This window comes from Neopelma chrysocephalum, unplaced genomic scaffold (assembly GCF_003984885.1).
Source record: "Neopelma chrysocephalum unplaced genomic scaffold, ASM398488v2 Primary Assembly neopelma1_255, whole genome shotgun sequence".
Taxonomy (NCBI): domain Eukaryota; kingdom Metazoa; phylum Chordata; class Aves; order Passeriformes; family Pipridae; genus Neopelma; species Neopelma chrysocephalum.
In genome coordinates this window covers 20,146-36,111 of record NW_020897917.1, presented here as the reverse complement: position 1 = coordinate 36,111, position 15,966 = coordinate 20,146, and the positions used below count along the sequence as shown (strand labels likewise).

The following is a 15,966-nucleotide window of genomic DNA, read 5'->3' as shown; positions in this document are numbered from 1 at the left end:
GCAAATGGGAGAAGGTAAAATAGAGAGCTAAGGAAGCAGAGGATTGACATTCCTCCCATAAGATGTGATCAGCAAAATGGTCACTCCCATAGGGAAAGCAGTGCTGGATGTACCTGTATGGGGAGCACACAGACACCCTGGCTATTCCCAGCTGGAGCCACACCACCACTGGGGCTGCCCTGAGGTTTGCTGGGAATGCCTGACCCACAGGGATCCGAGGAACACAGATCACACCGGGCCTGGCACCTGCAACAGCTGCCACTGACAATCAGGAGCACGGCCAAGGCAGCGAATCCAGGGCCTTTGGTGCCCGGGATCCCCAGGGAACCCATGCATGGAAGCTGTTGTGTTCCTGCCTTCCCCAGCACCGGTTCTGCAGCGGCTGCTTTCAGCTCCTCAGTCCCAAAGAATGGGGAGGGGGTGGGAATCTTGCTGTGCCAAGCCCAGCTCCGTGCCATGGTGTAGCAGTGAGCCAGCCTGGGGTCCTCTGCTGCAGCATTTCCCTCCTTGCAGGGGCAGCGCTCGCACAAAGAGCAGGGCTGGAACAGTGGGGTTGCAAACGATCCCTTTCCAACTGAGTGAGACGTTCATGTCTGAACCTGACGGGAATCCTGCTCTCCCACACAGTAGCAGTTTTTTATCATAAGTACCATTTGACTTCCCAGATAAAATGTTTGTTTGCTTTCTTCCTTTTACAGCTGTGAAGAGCAACATTTAGACAAATATTTGATGGACAGATGGTCCAACAAGCCTGTCTAACTTGCAGAGGTGCCTACTTGCCTACTGTAAACGATGTCAGCATGAAAGCACTGGGTTCTCCTGCACTGGAGGTGATGGATTCCCTCTCCAACCCCAGGATGGAGAGCAGAGGTTACTCACCTTCCTCCCGGCCTCGTTGTTGTGCAGGTTCATGAGCGTCCTCGCGTTTTGTTTGATCTCCCGGGCATCCACAAAGACCTTGGCGAACCCGATCCCATATCGGATGTCAGCGGAGCAGCCTCCCCATTTCCAGCCTTCCTCTTTGTGGTACTGTCCCTGTTTCTCCTTGTCACAGCCACAGTCACTCAGGTTGCCCTGTGTGCAGGCAGCAGTGATGGCATGTGCCACCCCGGCCGCGATGATGGCGTAGGTGAACGCGGCCTCTCTGCTCCCTGGAACGGAAAAAGGGACACAAATACAGGATACCTGAAAGGTAAAAACTGCCATAAACACGTGACAGCTGAAATGGAAAAACTGCCATAATTACGTGGTATCTGAAATGGAAAAACTGCCATAAATACATGATACCACACAGGGACATGAGTTAGAAAACCAGGCAAGTTCCTGCGGGGCAAACATCAGAAGTTATTATTAGAAGTGGTATAAATCTGCAGGCCTAAGCAGGTCTCTACTCTTCTAAGTATTGATTTTGGTGGATGTTCGCTCTCTAAAATGATACTCTCCATGAGGGAGTCAGAGATAAGTATTGTTGAGGCAACTTCACCTGTGTACTTCCAGCTGGTACTAGAAGCAGTCAAACTAAACTTTTAAGAGCAAAAGGGTGGGGTGGCAAAGGCTTTAGCTCAAAAAAAGAAGGAAGGAAAACAAAATGGGTGGAATTGGGGGGTGAAATCACTAAAACGACCATATTTGACTTTTTAAAAAAAATCACAGAATATGCTGAGTTGGAAGGGACCCACAAGGATTATCAAGTCCAACTCTCGGCCCTGCACAGGTCCGTGCCCAAGAGTCACACCATGTGCCCCAGAGGATCATCCAAATGCTTCCTGAAATCATCTCAGAAGTCGGATTTTATTTATAAATTTAATTCTACACTAAAAGGGTTTTTTACAGTAAAACAATCTCTGCTGGACATCTTGTTCTGAAAGCATTTTAACTGAACTGGGACATTTTTTTCCACATTGTGTCACAAAGCTTTCAACACTGACTCAATGAAATAAGTTTTGGGTTTAATTTCAAATTTTCTCACAGGATGGAAAAAAATCCTGACCTGTTGAGAGTACCACGACCAAAGGCAGGTGAAGTGGAGCCTCACCAGAGGGCTGTGAGGCAGAGGTCAAACCAATACTATTTTGTGCAATGAGGCCCTAAGGACAGGCTTCCGTTTGTTGGGGGGGGGCTTCTCACTTGAAATCTAAGATCTGATTTATCTTCTTGAAGTTTTCTTGTATTCTGGTGCGTGGGTTTCCCACGGGTGGACCCTGTGGGATCTGTGAGGCTTTTGGAACCAGTTCTCCTGACAGAGGGTCTCTTCAACACCTAAGGAGGTTTGCAGAGGTTACCCCTGTAACCTCTTTGTAGGTTTCAAAATGTTTGGATCTCTCAAACTAAGAACTTACCCCTACTCTTATTTCTCCAATGACAGAATGTACCCTTGCATCAACAGGATCAGAACTGGGCTTTTAATTAGGAGAGTGCAGATGGAAAGATCCACTTCCCTTCTCCAGTTCTGGCAGACCTCAGCTGCTGGCAATAGTTCATTATACATGAAACAAGCCCATTTCTGCTGTTTATTGGATTTCACAAAAAAAAATAATCACTTGGGAGAGAAACCTTACAAGCACTTCATTCTTGGCTACATCCCTTTCACGTGTATGATCTAGATTGTCACTTCTAATGAAAAATGTTCACTTCCTTATGTCAAGGAAGTAAAATGGAAAACAAGATGACATTATCACAAGCTGTTAACAGTCAACTTCATGCCCTCTCATTAGCATAGGCAATATTCCCATGGGTCCTGCTAAACCCTGTATTTATTAAGGAACTGGTAGTCAAGTAACAAACTTCCACGAAGGATTCCTTGTTTCTCTTCATTAAAAAAAAAAACCAAACACCAAAATTCATAAAATGTTGAATTGTTGTGACTGTGGAATTTGCAGATGAAGCTTTCTAGAACTCGTGGCTTTTTATGAAAATATGAATGTGGCAGAGAAATCCCAGGCTTTAGGTGTTTTTGGAGCTGTGCTCTCAGAGCCCCAGCGGCTGCGAGGGGAGACCAGAGGATGCGGGTGGAGGTGGGTCCCACTCCAGAGTGCATCCACCAGGATCAGCCAGGGCACCTTTCCAGTGCCTCCTCCAGTTTATACTCAACAATATCTTCACTATTTTAAGCCCAACACTATGAAAAACGCCGTCCTGAACAGGAGAGGTACAATGAGAAGCCCCAGTTTTTCCCCTCAGAGGGGAGCAGTGCTTCACACCAGGTTTCTGTTTCATGAAGCACTACATGGGACGTTGTCAAAAAAAGTATTTTTGAGTTGAAATTTTCGTCTGGTTATTTTTTTTTCTTTGATTGGATGATTTCTGTTCCAGCACAAGTTAATTTTAAGATCTAGAATAAAAACAACTGGGAGATCACTTTAATCTGACACACTTGATATTGTAAAGACCGAGCAGCTCTTTTGCTTCTTAGAGGGGAGAAAAATGGAACACAGAGAATATAAAACTAGTTAGTACAAGAAGAATCAGAATCCAATGTCAAGCTTGATCATAAATTATATCACATAAATTATTTTATAAGTTGGTCTTATATGGGGGTAAAGTTTAGCAGCTTTTGAAAATTTAGGAGATTACAAGGTAAACAAAGCAAGTGTCTGGAAGAATTGATCCAAGTATGAAGTACCTTGGCACTTGTGCATTATTGATAAAGTGACATAGGTTTGTCACACCTGCATCAAACTGTTCCTGTTTGCCATAAATGATTCACTTTTTTCAATTGCATTACCCTTGCCTGGCTCCCAGAAATGTCAGCATGGGGGGAAGATTGGTTCATGTTCTGTGACAGGGCTTTAGGCACCAAAACAGTGTAATAGGGGGGCTATAACCAAACAGGGTGACACGAGGATGTTCCTGCCACTTTTAAATAGTCAATACTACTCCTGTACTTCAGATTTCAGCTGCAAATGAAACTTATTTTATTTTCTTTCTTATTTAATTTTCCAGTGCATCTGGCAGCCGACTTAGACCTGTGCCTTACTTTCCTTCTGAACATTTAGTAGAAAAATGTAAGGATCTTAGCATTAGAATGAGATAAGACTTGGATTTCAAAACAATACTGAAACCCTCTCATATTTACATTAAGCTGTAGGGGATGGTGACTGTAGCATCCCAAAATACTTCATAAGTGGGCACAGCATTTCTAGTTCAGGAGGACAAAGAAATTTAGTAAAGCAGGAGATGTGGTACCAAAAACAGGATAAGGGAAGAACAGAACTGGCAAAAATGTGACACACAGAGCCCACTCTGGTTAATGACCAAGATAAAATCTTTCCTAGCAAAAATAATCAGAAGGCTGATTTTGAAGGGTTTTTCTCTTTGCACAACTGAAAGAGTGTGGAAACCCCTAATCTGCAGTCATTACCTTCTGTAGATGACTAGAAACATCAGACAACAGCTGGAAGAGTAAACTATGGTTTCAGCACTGACATCAGAAAAGACCTTTTGGAGAGAGTTAAATAAAATGTTCTGATTGGCATGAGCTACTCAAACTGTCTGGAGCAATTTTCTGATCTATTTTCTAGGTGTGCTGGGTGGAAACCCAGGAATTAAATCTTCCTTCACACAATTCCCACTGAATCTGTCCTTAAACTGCAACTGAACTTTAATCTATGGGGTTTTTAAAAGTAAAAACTTAATTTATAAATATATATAATGAACAAATCGGTTGATCTTTATGGGAGGATGGGTGCAAATCATGATCCCAGGTGCTGGATGAACTTCAGAGTTTTTTGTGGAGGCTTTTCCAGTCAGTGACTTGCAAGGAGGGCACATAAAACCAGTGTGAAGAGTAAACTGGCACAAGAAGGAATGATGTGTGCCTGAGGCCCACAGAAGTTACAGAGAAAGGTGGAGAGTCATCTGTCACAGAATCCCAGAATGGTTTGGGTTGGAAGGGACTTTAAACCCATCTCATTCCACCTCCTGCCATGGGCAGGGACATCTTCCTCTAGCCCAGCCCAACCTGTCGGGTACAAGAATTCCAAGCCATCCTTTCAGCTCCTGAATGGCACATTCTCCTCATTGTCTCAAATGAGCAAAGGTTGAACACACTCCAGAGCTCAACTCCAAGCACTGCACACTCCAAAGAAGGGTCCAGCACTGGCCTGGTAGAGGGGTGTGGGCTCTGACAGGCCTGGCTCTGCTCTCCACCCACCCCTGGGGCTGTCCTCAGCCCCAACAACTGTTTCAGTGCTGTGTGAACATGGAGGCTTTTCTTCATGTGTTGGACATAAATATTTTCCTGCTCTTCCTATTTCTTTCTGGACTTCAGTAAGGTATTAGGGCACAATTATTTAGGGACTCATTGAGCCTCCTTCACCACTGCCACCCAACAGGTCTTCTCTGGCCGCCTCCACATCCTGTTCTTTTCCTCTCAGTCAGTTCAAAAAGGATGAGGATCATGGAAAATGTCCTCTTTTCATCTTTAATAGTTCTCTTTTGCAGATAAAGCAGATCTGGGGATTCAAATATTCTGGTATGTATTCAGCTGAAGGTTGGACTTGATGATCTTTTAGGTCCTTTCCAACCTTAATGATTCCATGATTCTCTACATTGTGTTGCAGCTCCATTTGCTCTGATGGCAGATAGTTTGGCATTGATGGCTTCCAAAATTTCAGCAGCTCCACTCTGCTGATGCAAAGCATCCTCCAAAACCCTGGAGTCCTGTCTGCAGACCCTTCACTGGGCAGCACATCTTCCCAAGCTGTCTTTGACTGTGACTCTGAGCTCTGCACAGTCAACCACCCCCCCCCCAGAGAGACAGATGTCACAAGGGGATCACAGTCAAGTGCAAATATAAATATTACCAGGACAGGAGGCTCTCCCAACACTGAGCATAATTATACACAACCCAGGAAAACCTTGGAGCGTTAATCCTGCAAACACTCACGTGCATGTCTTTGCTTCTGGGTCTAAATGTTTGTTAGACTGGGTTTTGGCTGATCATCAGCTTGTCTGTCAGCTGCAGAGAGGTTTTAATTCAGCTAACTTCATATTATTTCAAGTTTAATCCTAAAATTTGAAATATTTTTTAAAACTTCATTCACACAGATTAGAAACGGGAATTGAGTTTTAAAAAAATTTCAATACCTTGATGTTTCTTGGAAAACAAAGCCTAAGCCTGCAAGATACAGGGTGGATTTACTTGCAGGAAGGCAGTAGGTGCTCAGCAATTTGGGATCTGAGGGTGTTTCTAAACAGCCTGGCCTGCCCTATCAGTCCCCTCATAAATTGACTAAGCTGTGAAATAAAAAAAAGACAAATTTCTGTTTATCTCACTGGAAAACACGGGTTGTATTTTCTGCTATTTAAAGCCAAAGGGTCAGAGAGGGAGTTATCTGCAGTGACATGAGCTGAAATATGATTGGGAAAATATAAAGATGGAAAACACAGCTCACCTTGCCAATTATGTGCCACAGCTCACATTACTTCTCATCTCTCTATAGAGGTCATAACTCACAGCCAGGGAAAACGAAGAGCAGAACTCATCCTCTGCCTACTTTGGGAAGTGCCTCCTCCTTCCTTGGTAGACTATGTATGGTCTTGTAGGTTTTTTTTATTTTTATCTTTCTTTAACCTAGCCTGAGTGATTAATAAGAATGGTAGCTTAAAAAAAACCACTGGAGTATCCTCATCCTATTTTTTTCTTCCCCTTTTGTTTAAAGTTTGGGGAGTTGGTGCCTAAAAATATTGTACTCACTTCAAAATGTTGGTTCTCTATAAATCAGCAGTGTGGTTTCACAAAGATTAGTACCAATAAATAAAATAAATAGAGTTGCTTTAAGAGGCATTTGAGATTTTGGGGGGTTTAGTCACTGCCCACTCTCACAAGCCAAAGTTTCTCTCATCAACACGTGAAATTCTTGGAGAGGAGACACTCCAGGTACAGTGATTACTTTGGAAAATACCTTCTTTAAACTTATAAAGTTACTACTCAAGGCACGTGCACTACAGAAATCACAGCCAGTATTCGGGGAGTTCAAACAAGTCTCCCCTTTTCAGAGGGCTCTGAGACAGCCCCTGAGACAGGAGATCTCCTGCCTCTCTCACAAAAAGCAATCTTTCTGTTTCTCTGGAACATGTACTCACAAGACACATCTGAAGGCAGGTATGAAAACCTTCTGATGGGAATTCCAACTGCAGTGACCTTGGGGCAATGTTTTATCTTACTGTGACAGTCCCTGCTGAGAAAGATTGACTTTTTGGCATAAAGTACAGTGCTCAGGTTTGGATGATCAGGCCATATTTCTGCCTGGCCTCTGTTTTGCCTGCAAATAACTGTTCTCCTGCAAGACACTGACAATAAAAACTGGTTATAAGAGCTGGAAACTTAGCACTGAAGTTCAGACTCTGACAGTGCTTGAGTAGATAGCAACACTCCTGTTAATTACAAAATTTTTTTCCTGTATATATTGGGAAATTCATAACCCAGAGGTTCAGAAAACAGAGTATTTATCAATCTTGCCTCTAAATATTGACCAAACTGAATAGTGCAGCAGCACCTAGAACCTAGTTTCTCACAGACCTGTCCAGGTAATCTTCTATGCAACATAAAAACAACAAGGATTTTCCTGCCAGAGTTCAAGGAGCACTGGGACAATGCTCTCAGGGACAGAGTGGGATTTTGGGGTGTCCTGTGCAGGGACAGGAGTTGGACTCGATGATCCTTGTGGGTCCCTTCCAGCTCAGGATACTCTATGATTCTACCAGTGGTTGTTTATTGGTCTGTTCTTTTGTAATTCAAAGAATCAGACTTTAAAACCTGACACACGACACTACAGCAGTTTCCAAAATCAAAAAGCTCTACAAAAATGATTGAAGGTTAAATCCTTTCTTGAACCCACCTGTATTGGGATGTTTTCAAAAGTGTTTGTCTATAACACAGAGGCAACATGTAGTTTTACTCTCATCTTTTCTATTTTTTTTTCTGTTAAATCTACCAGGCCAGAGAGGAGAATGTCCTGGATCTTGTTCTCTTTCCCACACCAGCAAGAGCTATTCCTGACAGCTGCTGCACAAGCTAGCTAAGGATTTGGCTTGGAAGACAGTTGTCATTTGCTTCAATAGGCAGCGGTGGGAATGTCCCCTCTTCCTTTACGTTGTTCAAGCCATAGAAGAGAAGTTGATTCTAATAAATGGAATAAATAAATTCAGTCCAGTGCAGCGTATCAAGGAAAGCCAACAGCCTCTCCTGGTTTAACATTGCATCTGAGTACACCTGGAATGACCCCTGAGCCAAAGGCATTGGGCACAATGTGCAGAGGGGCTGAGCTGCCCAGCTGGGCTCGGAAGTTTCAAGAGTAGTTTGTCCATGTGGATTCTTGTTTTGATTTCAGCTTTCCTTATTCCCATGGGTAACATCAGGTGATGATACTGAAGCATTTTCCAGTGCAAAAGAAAGCAAAGAACTGACACCTTTGGGTAAGACCAGGATGAAAACTTGCTTGAAGCCAGTTTTGCTGTAACATCCTTTGCAGGCCACCACGTTTCCACAGCCCCTGCCCTGCTCCGTCCTCCTCCATCCTCCCCCATGCAGGGGCCAGGGCAGCTTCTGCAGGGCTGTAGTGCAGATCCCACAGGTCTGCACAGAAGTGAGTTTCCCCTTTGCTGTGTCGCTTTGTCAAGATGCAGTCAAACAGTTTGCATTGTTTTCACTTGGGAAGTCTCATTTAATAGTGGCAGGGCTGCTCCCTTAGGGGAAAAGCACATGGGGTTTGATTTCTGCCCTATGATGCCAATGCAGTGCTGTCCTCCAGATCCCATGAAATGTAGGCACACCCCAAGGCAGTTATTTGAGACAGTTACTGTCACAAACAGCAAAGTTACTGTTCACCATCTGTTCACAAGGTTGCAAAAAGGGCCACTGAGGCACCTGATGAAAAGCCTTTGCCGCAGCACTTGCTCCTTCTGTGATCATCAGAGCCCAAATCTGATTTTCAGATTCTATCAAAGGCTCCACTGGTTGTTCAGATTGTTAGGCTTGAACCACATTTCACCTGAAGAGAGGTGGGCAGGAGGCTTTTGGCCTATCGTGCTTTAAAGCCGTGGTTTGGACTGTGGACGTCTCCAGGAACAGAACTGCTGACCACCGTAACAAATGTATTTGTTGTTAAGTGTGTCCATAATTGCAGTGTTGCATCATCTCCATGGTTATTTTAAAAATTCTCTTTGTGACTTTACATTATTAATAAGGTGTCTATGGAATTGTCTAGAAAAAACATCCTTGTGTGGATCTTGATCGTGACTTTCTCATTTCCAAGTCCTCAGCTGGAGCAAACTGGTGTCACTTTTACTCTGTTATTTCTCTCCGTGTTATTGGCACTACTGTCACCAGCTGTCATGATATGATATCCACAGAATGGCAGTAGGGAAGAATCTCTCTTTTGAAGGACAAACTAGACAAAATGAAGCACGGCTCTGACGAGCTGGAAACTCAAGCCTGTGATCACAAATAGGCCTTATGATGCATGGATGAGTTTAAATGGTTGCTTACTGTAACTCTACAAATACACTACCACTGGTAGATTGATTATATGTAATTTTAAAAAACACATGCGCTACAGATTAGAACAGGAAAATGTTTGATGCTCTCTTTCTGCTGATTTCCAAGTGTGTCAGCTGGGTTGCCGTTTTAAAAACAGGGAAAGAGGAACACAGAGCAGAGTGCCATGATCAGCCACACAACAGTAGGGCCATGAGGAGAACTCACACCTCCTGAATCACCCTGAGTGGCAACAAGAGAATTGAAATAATTTGGGTGCATTTATATAACATTCATAAAACAGGTTACCCAGTAAGGCTAAAGAAACCTGGTTTTGAAGAGATTTGGGCTTGCTGTGTCATCAAAATTGTGGCTGGGAAATAGTTCACAGAATCTGTGGTATCCAAGGGAACTTATTTGTATGGACTGACACACACAAATCCCATTAGCATAAGAGTTACTTAGGCACATCCTCCTAAATTGATCTCAGGCTCTGCTCGCTGCACGTGCCCGGCTGAGCCACATTTCTGTCATTCTGAAGTCATCTCCTAATCATAGAGAGAGTCCATCAGTGCCACTCCAGAGGCAGGGAGGGAGGAATGAGCTCATGTGTGGCTCACTGACTTTATTGCAAGTGGCAAGACAAAGGTGCCCCACGTACTTCCCAGGTAACAACTCTGAGGATGCAACTGCCTGAAAAATACAACCAGTTGTTGAGTGCTAGAAAAGGTGCTAATGTTTAGTTGCTGTTGGAATAGTGTTTTGCAATACCCTCTAATTAAAAAGCAACAAGGGCACAGCATCTTTGCCTTATGGTTTCCTGGACTGTTCTTGTGCAGAGTCACCTTGAAACAGCTCCTAGAGGGTATATGGTCCTTCATGTCACACACCTCTTTACTATTTAGGGTGAGGCACTCAGACCTGAACTCCTCCTATTTGTGGCCATCAAATTTGACTTATGGCTTTATGGCACACAGGTTTTACCCTTTTTAACCAGGGTGAGATATTATTTCTCTGGAATATACTCTGTAACCTAGAGCACACCCTGACAGAGATCCAAGGGAAAGAAAGACCTGTAAGGAACATGCTTTTTCCTTATAGCCATAGAAAGATGAGCTATGTCAGACATTCAAGGTTTCTATACCTGCTGATAGGGAAGAAGCAGAAGAACAAGGAGACAACCTGAGCAGGAGTGGTTACACTATAATATTTCATGGTGTTTGAGAGCCTGAGTACTTTTACTCTTGAGACCCCAGGAATGTCTGTGCACAAATAAAATTCACCGCTGGATTTTAAACCTCTGTGATTTTTATAAAAGCTTACTTTAAAATTTAAATATATAACCTGTTTAAATTTGAATGGTTTGGGTATTCTTTAAATGAGTTTTATAATTTGGATGCCATTCAACTCTTGACTGTGTTCCGAAACCAACGAGGAATTTGCCCTATCCATCTTAGCTCATAATGGATAGATAGAACATATTAAGAGTTATCACCTCAAAAACAGATCAAAGTCTACTTCCTTTAATATTGACTTTCTTTAAAAGGACCTAAATATAACCCACTAGCTAAATAATTCAATTTTCGGACGGAGGAAAGGAACTAAGAGCATGTTTATACAACAGACCACAATAACTCCGCAGTTTTCTGATTTGTTGGAGAAGAAAAAAAATCCTTCTCACATTTTCTGTTTAAGGAAATGTTACTCTCAGACTAAATGAGCCCAAACCTGTCAGCCATCCAAATGGACTCTTCACTGACATGCCACTAAGTGGCAAACACTTGCATACATCACTGACAGGAAGAGCTCAGCTCAAGGAACAGAAACAATGAGCTAATCTCAATAAATGGTCCTTTTTCAGATGTTTCACAATGTTGTGCAGGGGGCTTTTTACCTTCTCTACTTGAATCACTCTTATTATCAAAGATGTTGAAAGGTGAGGCTTTCAAACCCAGCCACGTTGTTCCCTTTCTGTTCTTTCCCTAAATATCACCAAGTTCTGGAATATATACATATCAGTGTGCATTGATGTGATAAAATGCACATTCAGTGTTCTCAGGAGTTCCAGAGCAGAGTGGCAAGGCTGTACCTCTGCATTTCATGGGAATGCAAGAAATTAGGTACTAGGGACATATCCTGCCATATGATCAAACAGTGCCTGGGGCCAGTCCAGAGGGTTTCCCCACAGCTGCTCAGGGCTCTTCTTGCTTCTGTTCTCAGTCCCTTCTTCCACTCTCATCAAATAGCCATGTTTTCTATCACTCTGAGCATTGTTAAATGGGGTTTCTGGTTTTATACAACTGCGTTGTAGATGGGGAAGAGACCAGGAGGCCTCAAAACTGGAAACCATAGAGCCCAACTTCAACTTCTGGATGCAGAATGTGGTGCTGTGAGTGATTAGCTTTCAGTGGTGGCTCTAAAAATGACTAACCTGTATTTGGGAAACATTTCCTCAGTCTTTGTATTTTAAGTGCTGTGGAATCAAAAAAACCCCAAGTAAACTCCACCACTATGTGTTTTACAGAATGGGGGTATGAGAGTTTTAACCTCACCTGTGTATTGTGTTTTTCATTATTAATCCTGGTTCAGTTAAGAATTTTGATATATTTTGTGCTGCTGCAGTACAGGAAAACGCAGAAACTGGAAATGGGATCTTCTGCCTGTTGATTGGAAGTGTTTGCAAAAGCCCTGACATCTCAAACCAGAACACACCTGCTCTTTCTGCTGGGAAAGAGGGCACTGGATACAGCTGCTACGGGATAACTCTTCTGTGTGGTGGGAATCCCTCACAATGACACTGGTTGTTGCACCTTAGTCCCACCGGCTACAAGCATCAGGTCAGTGTTGCTGTGGAGGTGCCTGCACCCCAGAAGTGTAATTCCAGCTCTGCTCAGCATTCTGAGCACTGTCTTCAACCAGAATCTTTTATCCATCCCTAAGTACATGAATAAGGCAGCTGTCCCGTGCCCACAAATGCAAAACCTTTTGGAAAGGATTTGTGAGAGCAGGACAGTGCAATCCCCTGGTGGAAGTGAAGCACAGGCAGGTGCCCTGCCGGGAGGCAGCAGGGATGTCAATCACATTGGGAACGACAGCCAGAGCTCAGGTGCCGGTCCTGCCCTGGCACAAGCGGTGTGATCCAGCTGATCTTTCCCAAACCAACAGCCGTGCCCCGTGACACCCCCGTCTCACACCCCCGGGGCCCACTTTTGGTGTCCTGCGGGTGGCAGCCCGTCAATGACAAGCAGAGAGCCAACGTACCCACTTTGAGCTCCTTCCCGAAGACGGTCCTCTCTCCCAGGGCAGAGCAGTTCCAGCGCCCGTTGCGGAACTGGAACTGGCACTCGTTGATGCCCATTTGGGACCCCTCCCCGATGACGATGATCGCGTCGGGCCTGCTCTGGCAGATCGCCCGCTGCCGGGGGGCGAGCCCCGGGATCTTGTTACAGATGATGCTCGCTCCCAGAGCCACCACCGAGGAAAAACCCCTGCAACGACAGGACACCAGAGCTGGCTGAGGGGAGGCTCGTACCGGCGGCAGACGCAGCACCTCGCTGCTTTCCCGAGCTGCAGGGCCCGGCTTTGGCAGGTGCCCCCGGAAAACACCCGCCTTTCCCCCTGTCGCTTCCCTCTCCCTCTCTCCAAGCCAAGGCAAAGATAAGGAGAGCGCGGGCTCCTGCCAAAACGGGACCAAACTTCCTCGTTGGTGAATTAAAGGGCATGCAGCGGCGTTGCGTGCCCGGGCCACGCACAGAAAACGGGCTGGGAGGGTTTTCCCAAACCCGTCGAACAGTTAGCGGAGGGAGGGGGGGAAGGCGGACAACCCTGCCCGCGGGCCGCTCCACCTTCTCCCGCACCGAGCGCACCTGGACGGGGCGGGGATGCTGCGGGAGCGAAGCGCCGCCACCCTCCCTGTGCCCCGCTCGGTGCGGGAGGAGGCGGCAACGCCGGCGGAGCCGCCCAGGGATGTACCCCGGCAGGGGCAGGTACCCGGCAGGTACGGGGCAGGTACCCGGCAGGGACATCCCGCCCCGGGGACAGCCGGCCGGGGCGGGGAAAGGTCGGCTGCCCGGGCATCCCCCCGGGTGTCCCCACGGCAGGGACCGCCGCCCGGCCCCTCGCAGTCCCGCACATCGCCGGGGCCGCCACCTCGCCCCGAGATGCGCGGGCTTTACCTGTCTTTTGAGAAATAATCGTGATCACCACCATCGTCACTTTTTTTTTTCTTCTTTTTTTTTTTTTTTGAGACTTCCCGAGTTAAATAGTAACAGGTCTGGACAGGTTGGGCTGAGCGCGAGTGAGAGCGCGATTGTTATAAAAGAAAGAGGGAAGAGAAAAAAAAAAGTTACTCACCCAATCTTAATATACACAATCCCCAGGCTCAGGAAGATGTGGAAGATCCAGCGCCTTGTTTTCCTGTTCATATTCCTTGCTTGCCGTGGCTCAGACCAACACGCGAAACGATGCCCGGCGCGCTCGGGGCCGTTCCGTGCCGTGCCGTGCCGGTCCGTCGCTGGCGGTGCCGCGGTCACGGCCGCCCGGCCGAGCGGGGCAGCCCCCGCCGCGCCCCGCACCGCCCGCCGCTCCGCGCCGAGCCCCCGCCGCCTCTCACCATGGCCCCGCCGGGGCTCCCCCGCTCCCAGCCCCGCGCCGGCTGCGCTGCTGGCACAGGAGCGCGGTGTGCGGGATGGGCTGCGGGGTCCTGCGAGCGCCAGCCGCGTCCCCACCTTCAATGGGAATTGTCTCACTCTCTTCTCTCTTCTCCCCCCCCCCTTTTTTTTCTCCCCCCCTCTCTTTCTCTCTTTTTCAGCTACTTGGGCGTGTTCTCCTCAGAAGGGAGTTGTCCAGCCGGGGTGGGGGGGGGGGGGGGGGAAGAAAGGCGGGGAGGTGGGAAGAAGGGGAACCAGGAATTGCAGACGGATCACCTGCCTGCAGGGAGGCTCAGGGCGATCCTCCTCCTGCGGGCACGGCCCGGGGGAACGCGGCGGGGGCTCCGGGGGGTGTCACCGGGGGGCGCCCCCGGGGCTGGCCCCGGCCCGCCGGGCGGCATTGGGGCCGCCGCGCCCGGCTCGGCCCGCACCCCGCACCCCGCGCCTCTCCGCGCCCGCACCGCGGCCAAAGCTTTGACTCCGCGCTCGCCGCCCGCTCGCCGGGGCCGCCGAGCACCTGGGGCCGGTTTTATGCGTGTGTCCCGACGCTCCTCCCCTCGCTCTGCCTCCCCGCAGCCTCCCCGGCCCCGCGCCGGGTGAGCCCCGGGCGGCCGAGCATCCCCGCAGCGCCGCCCCGTCCCGCACCGCGGGGAGAGGCGGCACCGGCAGGTGCGGGGGGCGACCGCCCCCGGCCTCCAGCGGGCAAGAGCGAGCCCCGTGTGCCCGCAGTGCCTTCCCCGCTGGTTTTGTGACTGATCCTTCCAGTGACAGAGGCAGGGCTCGGTCCCGCCGGGCCCCCGTGGCCGTGGGTTCACGTCGGGTGTCCGCGGCCCGAGCCCACGGGGGGGGCAGAGCGGGGGGTGCGGGCGCTCCGCGGGGAGGGGGACCGGCCCGGCAGAGAGGAGGATCCCGTCTCCTCGTTGCGGGAATTTACACGGATATGGTGACTATTTTATTATCCACTTCAAATATTTCTAACAGGGAGGTTACCTAAATGATAACAGGGGTGTGGTGCGAGAATTGTTCTGCTGATAATGTTATTCTGAAAACAAAAACACGATGACAGGATCCCTCAGGGTCCCTCCGAGGAGCCGGTCTGGAGCCCCTCCGAGGAGCTGGAGCCCCCCTTGCAGGGCAGCGGGTGCGCCCGCAGGGACCCGCCGCTCCCCCCACGGCCCCGGAGCGGGGGACGACCGGGGGTGCAGCCGGTCCTGGGGGGGTGGGGGCGGCCAGGTCCGTCCCTGCCGAGTGCCCAGGGCCCGGAGAGGGGGTCCCACCCCATCTCTCCATCGCTCCCTTCCCCGGTGCGGGCGGAGGATTCACATCCCCTGGGCGCCTCGCAGCCTCCCCGCGCATCCTTCCCACGGGCGGCCGGAGCCAGAGGCCGGCCCGGGCCCGGCTCCGTGCGGGGAACGGGGCGGAGTGCGGGGGATGCGGGAGGTGCAGTGTGCGGGAGTGCGGGGGGTGCGGGTGTGCGGGGGGCAGTGGAGGGGGCAGGGTACAGGAGTGCGGGGTGCGGGAGTACGAGGGGTGCGGGGTCCGGGGATGGGAAGTGCGGGGTGCAGGAAGTGCGGGGGGTGAGGGAGTGCGGGGTCCAGTGGCGGGAGGGGCGCAGGGTGCGGGGAGGGCTGGGTGCGGGACTGAGGGGTGCGGGACTACGAGGGGTGCGGAGTACAGGGTGTGTGGGGGTCCAAGGGGTGCGGGGGGCTCGGGGTGCGGGGTGTTCAGGGGGTGCGGGGGATGCGCGGACGCCCCGAGCCCCGCGGGCAGCGCCCGCCGCAACCTCTTTATCAGAGCGACACTCGGCGGGGACGGCGGGAACTGCAGCCGAGGGAGCGG

At 48.9% G+C, this 15,966-nt stretch overlaps 1 protein-coding gene and 1 long non-coding RNA gene across 2 annotated transcripts in view; one reads left to right on the top strand and one right to left on the bottom strand.

Moving 5' to 3' along the window:
- The window catches only part of WNT7A (Wnt family member 7A), a 36,687-nt gene extending 22,163 nt beyond the window's left edge, over nt 1-14,524 (bottom strand). The window contains exons 1-3 of the mRNA XM_027704110.1: nt 13,832-14,524; nt 12,740-12,966; nt 880-1,151 (exon numbers count right to left, since the gene is read on the bottom strand). Of these exons, the coding sequence (XP_027559911.1) occupies nt 880-1,151; nt 12,740-12,966; nt 13,832-13,902 (570 nt within the window). The 5' untranslated portion in view covers nt 13,903-14,524. The remainder of the gene's footprint in view (nt 1-879; nt 1,152-12,739; nt 12,967-13,831) is intronic.
- Nucleotides 14,525-14,848: 324 nt separating this feature from the next.
- Nucleotides 14,849-15,966, top strand: part of LOC113977738 — a 6,551-nt gene continuing 5,433 nt past the window's right edge. Inside the window, exon 1 of the long non-coding RNA XR_003537405.1 lies at nt 14,849-15,070. This is a non-coding gene — a long non-coding RNA (uncharacterized LOC113977738). The remainder of the gene's footprint in view (nt 15,071-15,966) is intronic.